The sequence below is a fragment of the Alligator sinensis genome, unplaced genomic scaffold, assembly GCF_000455745.1.
Source record: "Alligator sinensis unplaced genomic scaffold, ASM45574v1 scaffold129_1, whole genome shotgun sequence".
NCBI classification, from domain to species: domain Eukaryota; kingdom Metazoa; phylum Chordata; order Crocodylia; family Alligatoridae; genus Alligator; species Alligator sinensis.
Window position 1 is genome coordinate 1402021 of NW_005842303.1, and position 7334 is coordinate 1409354.

At 39.3% G+C, this 7334-nt stretch overlaps 1 protein-coding gene across 1 annotated transcript in view; it reads left to right on the forward strand.

Annotated features, from left to right (window-relative positions):
• The window catches only part of LOC102370405 (cytochrome b5), a gene marked incomplete at its 5' end in the record, with an annotated part of 19677 nt that extends 15927 nt beyond the window's left edge, over nucleotides 1-3750 (forward strand). Inside the window, 2 exons of the mRNA XM_006028312.2 lie at nucleotides 1502-1536; nucleotides 2506-3750. Of these exons, the coding sequence (XP_006028374.1) occupies nucleotides 1502-1536; nucleotides 2506-2584 (114 nt within the window). The remainder of the gene's footprint in view (nucleotides 1-1501; nucleotides 1537-2505) is intronic.
• Between the last annotated feature and the right edge of the window lie 3584 nt (nucleotides 3751-7334).

Here is a 7334-nt window from a genome sequence, read left to right on the forward strand (position 1 = left end):
GTTCAAGGTTCAGGTGTGGTATTGGGAAAGAGATGAGGTTCTTGGTCCAGTAATTAGCTGTTTGTCAACTGCACAAGTGGCTCCAGTGCTGTCCAGAGGGCTGAGAATGTAGTAAGCATTACTGTATCCCTTCTCAGAAAACTTTCTAACTCATAATAATGCATACTACAATCTAAATAAAAAAACATCTTTAGTGTAATGTGACAAGGCCTTTGAACTCCTAACTTTGGCCTGAGAGACTGATTTAAGGGCTGGGGCATTTCACAGTAATTTGCATGTTTTGGAAGTCCAAACAAAATTGCTGTAGTATCCAATATATTTTAAATAATAGTATTATAAACATGATACATAATCTCAATGTTTTAAAATACGTATGTACATTCTTAGCTTGAAACCACAATATGAACTATGGAAAAAATAATATTCTTAAGTATTTGTTAATTAGAGACTCAGTCCTGCCGTATCTTCTGTCAGTGGTATTTTCAGTCTCTCTTAGACTCAGAGCACCCTTGGATAGATTTGAGTCACCCCTTGGAAAATGCCAGATCTTGTTTTTTTTTTTACCTTCTCTCTTTTCTTGACTACGGAAAAACAATAGAGCTATTTTTCTGTTACAAAGAACTCATCACAGCTATGGTTTTCTTTTTAAAATCGCTGGGTTCATCTTGTGAATCATCCTTGCATACCTAACAGTGTAAACATTGTGTGGTCACCCCATGGCTCCCTTGAATGGATCTGAAAGGGAATCCCAACCCCAGCTAGTACCCTAGTTAAGAATCATTGATCTAGTTCTTGCTTGTTACAAGAAGCCCTAACAATAGATTATATCTAAAAATCTGTCTGATTTGAGTTCACAGTACAAGTTTTTCTAAAGTTGCATTAGCAGAAGCTTTCAAATTATTTTTAGAACTTTAACTTCATGTAAATCAGTGACTTAAGTTATTCCACCTGGATTATCCATTAATATGTGTATATATAAGTTTGAAATTATATCTAGATAGAATTATTGGCAGGCAAGGCATCCTGATCTTTAAAATGTGTGATGTTTTCTACTTCACGTAGTTGAAACACTTTTAAAATAATTTATCTGAGTTAGAAATGAAGCATGGAAAAATTTAAGTACCAACAGATATTTCATATATCAAAAACAGTTTATAAAGAGCCTGATGTAACCTTGACTACAGGAAATCTCTAACTAATAAGAAACTAATGCCAAGTAGCTTTTTAATGTAATATCTGTGTTACAAGTATGGTCCAAACTGTAGCAGGGAAGCATGCACTCGGAATAATATCTGATTTGAAAGTGACTACAGAAACTTGTAACCATAAATTTGACTTTGCTAGTCTGAGAGCTAAATACATATTCTTCCCTTGGCTACATATTGGAAAAAGGGGCAAGCTGAGCCCTTATGTCAGACCCATTTTATTAGCTAGGCTTCTGGGAGAAACAAAGGAAAAGTGGCATCTTGAATTAAGTATCTGTTATGACTTTGTTTTTCAGGACACACTTATTACTACAGTGCAGTCTAATTCCAGGTATGGTATGGCTCTGTGCACGTGTTTTTACAGCATCTGCTGAAGTCAGCTCTAGTTCACAAAAGGTTGTGCTGTATAGATCTCTCTAATTTAATTAGTCTATAAGATGCAAATCTATCCTGCCTTCTGCTTGACATCAGACTAACATGGCTAACTGCATCTCTCTGCTCATGGCTTCTGTTGTAATTAAAATAAAATATCCTTTTTCATGATGCCCTTGCCTAGTCAGTGAATCGGGTGGTATTTTTATGTGCAACTGTTGAGAAGTTGGACCTGAGAAGGTGACACAAACTATTGTTGTGCTTATAATTAAAATCTATGTTTGCGTCTGAATGTTTCACAGTGTGAGAGGTTTTGTAGTAGGCGGGCAGGGGGTGGGGAGCTGGTGTCACTGCTTACCACAAGAAGTACTACTAATTTAAAAAATATTCAGTGATTTTACTCTAGTAAGAGGTAGCTAATTGTTCTGTCTGGCTTACTGACATGCAGCAGCTCAGATATAAAATGGAGGATGCTGAGATATAGTAGTTAATATATTATAATTAGTTTGTACAGATATTTTAGTATTCCAGCACAATCATAAATTTATAGAAGAATATCATTTATGTATAGTAGGAGAATCTAAAAGGGAATCTTTTTAGTTAAGGAACCTTCTGCAACTTATTTTGGGTAAGACTTACCCAGTCTATCTGCTTTTCAGCTGATAGGCATTCTGGGCAATACCATGGCTTTAACCTTGAATCTTGCCTTCAAGTCAGCAGACTTCAGAGCTTAGCTTTGAAGAATCTTACATCGGCTGGCACATGCATATCACTCGCATTGATATTAGACCAACCCAAATGCTCTGCATTATTGCTTGGTAATCTTTCTTCTTCATTCAACAGAAGCAGATTCTTCCAGTCTGTCAAAATTTTAAAATTTATCAGCTGTTGGATGTGACACAGAAATAATTCTTATGATTTCTTCTAGTTCATGGACCAACTGGGTGATCCCAGCAATAGCAGCAATAATTGTGGCCCTAATGTATCGTTTCTACTCATCGGAGTAAACCTTCCTGAGAAGTAATGAAGGGAGAGACTGATCTGGGGGGAAAACAGAAACCATCTTAACCCACTGCATTTCTGATAACAGAAGAGCCTGATGACAACAGAAGATTTTAAAATGCAACTATTTCAGAAAACCAAAACTATTCTTCTGCACACTTTTTCCTTCACACTGCTGTTTTATTTAAACTTTTTAAAGTAATAAAGGTAGTCTTTCTCTTTTGTATAACAATTTTATTCTCTAATGAATCACTTTTAAGATTACTGTACTGATTTGTGTTAAAGAACACTTACATTATGTATGTACCAGCCTGAAATTTGTAACCTTTCTTCTTTTAATGCTTTAGGCTTTATGTGACTTTCATATAAAACCTTGAGCCTTAAATGACCATCTAAACCATGTGTGTGTATGTTCATGCACGTGCCTTTTTTTAACCCACAGTCTTGTGTTTGTCTTCTAGTAGTATTTCAAATGGCTTTGGTTTTTCATACACAAAGAACTCATAACTAGTTGGATTTAAAATATCTTTTTATTAAGAATAAAATGGTGGAGAATGCTGTCAGTGGGATGATGATGTGATATCTGTTAAGCTTATATGCATATGTAGAGTCTAACTTACATAGTATGTGGACCTACATAAGCTGCAGAATGTTCTTAGTTAATTCCTCTCTGCCATCCCTGTCTCTGCCACTGGTATAGAGACTACCATCAGACTTTTTATTTAATTCTGTCATCCTTAGAAAACAAGTAATTGAACCATAAGAAAAAGAAACCCCACTGTCTTCACTTCATGAACATCCCCTGTATGTTTTGCAAAAACACTATCAGATAAATTCTGCAGTGGGAAACATGGTGCCAGGTAGTGCTGTTCTCAGCCAAGCACTCAGGTAATTCTGTGATTTTTTTTTTTTTTTTTTTTTTTTTACAAAACTGTTTATAAATCTTTAAGTCATAGAACCCCTGTGGATAAAATGGATAACATAAATCTGCACTAACTAGTTAACTGACTGTGCTGTTTCTTTATGGGTCACTTCGGGGGAAAAAGGTAACATGCAATGTACTGACCATGATGTACACCGGAAGAGGAATTTTGCTGTTTGCATTATGTAAGAGTTTCTTCTAAGTACTTGCATGTACAATATCATGAATAAAAATTTAATCTGTGATGTATCTCATCTCCTCAGATGTGACTGTTTAACTTGTACGTGTACAATTTACTTGTCAGTAATGCTCTTTTTCCTTGGGTCTTCAAAACATATTGATGTATCTAATGTTATAAGCATTCCAATCAGTGGGGTTTTTTTAGCACTGCCAGCTTACCTTTCCAACTTGCATTAGAGGTCTGGGTAGTGTGGCATGCAGGAAAAAAACTTGTGAAAGGATCCTTCCAAAGAGCTGCTACTGAATGGTAGATTGCCCTGAATGGTATATCAGCTATATGGTATATCAGTAGCAGCCCAAGTCACTAACCTGCCTCACTGGCAGTTCAGTAGGAGTTTTAACGTTGGTTGAAGGGTTCCTTTCACATTAGCAGTACAGAAGGGATGCATTGCCCTAGCCTGTGTTGTTCAGATAAACAACAGAAGGCCAGTGCACTTTTCCTTAGTCTCCAGGCCCTTCTCATATACATACCTGTTGACTAGAACTATAGTGATACAAGCTTGAGGAGATACAGCAACAGATTGATGTGACATTGTGGGCCAGAACTGCTATCAGTTGCTCTTAAAGCTGAAGCTGCTGTGTGTAGAAAAAGTATGGATCAATTTGCATTAATACCTTAATGTTAAAGCAATTCATGGCACGGGGGGAGGGGGGTGGAAATCCTACCAGCTTGTGTAGGTATCTTGTGATATTTATACAGTTTTTACATTTGTCTATACCAGGGGTATCAAACTTACCTTGGGCCAGATCCAGACCACAGGGGGCTTCTGGACCAGATCCATGGGTCTGGGGGCAGGTGCTGCCATGAGTCTTAGAGCTAGCTGCAGATGGCCATGTCCATTGGGTTGAGAGCCCCTGAATTCTGCAGGGGTCCCTGACTTTTGGTAGCCCACCAGACTTTCAGCAACCAGAAGGAATGGTTCTGTGAGTTGCATGTTTGACACCCTTGGTCTACTCCTAGTCTTTATGGTTGGGTCTCTCTCTAGCTTTAATCTGAGATGCTCTATTTGGGACTTCCTCTTCAGCTGTGTATAAAGCTGCTTTGTTGAACAGGTAGGGGTTAGTGACTGGGTAGCTGCTCTAAAACTTTCCTCTTTGTATGAAAATCTTTGTTTGGCATTAAAGCCTACACAGCTTGCTCCATAACTCTCCATGTTCATAGTGACAGAGATGGTGTGATGTATCCTGTCTATTTTGGTCTGTGTTAACGTTCCCCCTTTCTCCCTGCATCAACTTCAGACTCTACAGGCAATTCTTCCCTCTTGAGAGGGAAGAGAGGAATTAGTATGCCTTTTTGTGAAGAATTGAGGAAATCTGTGTGTGTAGGACTTTGTCTTGCAGATCTAACAATGAATCATCTTTCTTATTGGGCTGAGAAATGCACACCTTTGTCTCGTCTTTTTCTGGATAGGCACACCATATAGAACATTTTATGCAAGTGTGATAATACATAGAATTGCTCTTTGGCATAGCGAGCAGCTACAGAGTGATTTTAGTGAGGCATTCAACTGCTGTTTCAGACTTGTAGTCTGTTTTTCATTTTTCTGCATGTTAGCTTTGGAAGGATGAAGCTTAAAGGTCACTTGATTAGGCAAAAGCCTAAAAAAGATTTTTAGAAATTGAATATGTACAAAATTGCTGTCTCCCTAAGCACACTTGAGTAATGGTATGGATTGTGTACTAAACTATCAATCATTTCAGCACTCCAAAGTTTTCCTTCTAGAACTCCCATGTACCCTAAGGTAATTTTTAAACGAAGTATATGGAGACAACACAGTTTTTGATTTATATTCTTCTGTTAGTGGACCTAACCCTTGTATGAATTAAATGTGTCTTGTTAAACTATAGGCACATTTGTGCTGACATAATGAATTTTATTTGATTCCTAGTCCTACTTAAATATTTTGGTAATTGGAATGAAAATATAGCAAAACCTTGAGTTCACTCTACTTCATTCCTTATGCCTTTAGATTTTCCTTTGGTTGCTTTTCTTGTTGTCTGATTTGTTGAGATTGTCTCTCGACTCAAGTATTATTTTTTTCCCTTTTTTTTTGGTGTCCTGAGTCAGGACCCAATATCCTTTCTGTATGTGGAAACACTCCTCTGAGTTTGTGTTGAATAATAATAATAATTATTATTATTATTTTCCCCATATCAAAGGCAAAGAAGAATGAGTTGGGGAGCTAAGGGTGAAATTTTTAAAACCTGTGATACAGCAATACAATGGTGTTGACGAAATGGACAGGACATTTGAGTCCCTGAAGTATTTCATACTTGGTTCATAACAGAGATTTGATATTGGATTTCCTGTTCATTCTGGACATTGGCCAGACCTGCTCTTAATCTTCCTGTATTTAAGAGTTTGACAGTAGTAATACTTGAAAATGCCTTAATCTTTTTCCAGCTTCTTTTTCCTTATAGTTGTGCGGGCCGGGAGCGACCCGAGCCCTTTTTCGTGCTGCACGCGGGCTGTAGCCAGCAGCCCGGGCACGCCGGGTTGGAGAGGGAAGGCCGTCGAGCTGGAATTAGGCACAAACGCGTAGTGGTAGTTTTAAAGATTGTTTACTTACACCGAGATGGCAGTGGTGCAGGCTGGAAAACTTGATTGAGTTGCAGTTACAGACAGACAACACAGACGGTCACGTGGAGGTTGCTAGGCTCCACGGTGCAGAGCTCCGGATGCTCTGGGTGAACGAGCCACCAAAATCGAAATCGGAGATACGTCTTATAAAAGTCGCGCTCGCAGACGGGAAGAGGTGGGCGGTGGATCAGGCCGCCAAGCTCCTCTGGATCTCACACAGGGTTTCTATTACCCTGCCGTGTACCCAGAGTCCCCTTGAGATGGATGCGGAGTCCTCTTTGGCTTGGGCGGAAACCGCTCAAGCCTTTTATACGGCTAACAGGCCAATCGCTAGCCGCCATGTGTGAATAATTTAGCACTAGCCAATCACGGGGAACGAATTTGCATACCGGTGGCGGGAACTCTTGCACCGTGCATTCCTCTTGCAACATGAGCAATGCACCCTGCAAAAGAAGCTGCAGAAAAGGCGGGAAACTCATCCCTGCACCGGGGTTTCCTCTTGCTACAGGAAAATCTACCATGCAATGCTCTGCAACTTGGCGGGGATAATTCTGGTGCCGAAGTGCGCGCACACAATCATGCCTTTTGGGTCATGACAATAGTCATAAACATAAACTGATCGATTGATTGATACAGCCCCTGGTTTCCATGACACCTGACAAAATACAGAGGTCAGTCATGCTGACTATGCTTCGAATTAGATAGTTCCATCCTTGACATCTTTTTGTTCGTTCTCTGATGAGCTCCATGTCATTTCCCCTGTGCTTGTGCAGACTATGTACCCGAAAAGGACATCATTGCTTGGTATGTTGGGAGAAAACCAGTAAATACAGAGCACCGCAAGGTAAGATGGCTAAATCATTTAAATGGTGAGCAAATAGAAGAAGGTTATGAGATGAGTGGGCACATTGGTTTGGCAATCAAAGAAATGAACCAGTAGTTGATTTTCATTCCCCAGGGGGCCAGTGTATGGAGTAATCAGCCATCCTCTCTTCCAGTGGTATGGATCATT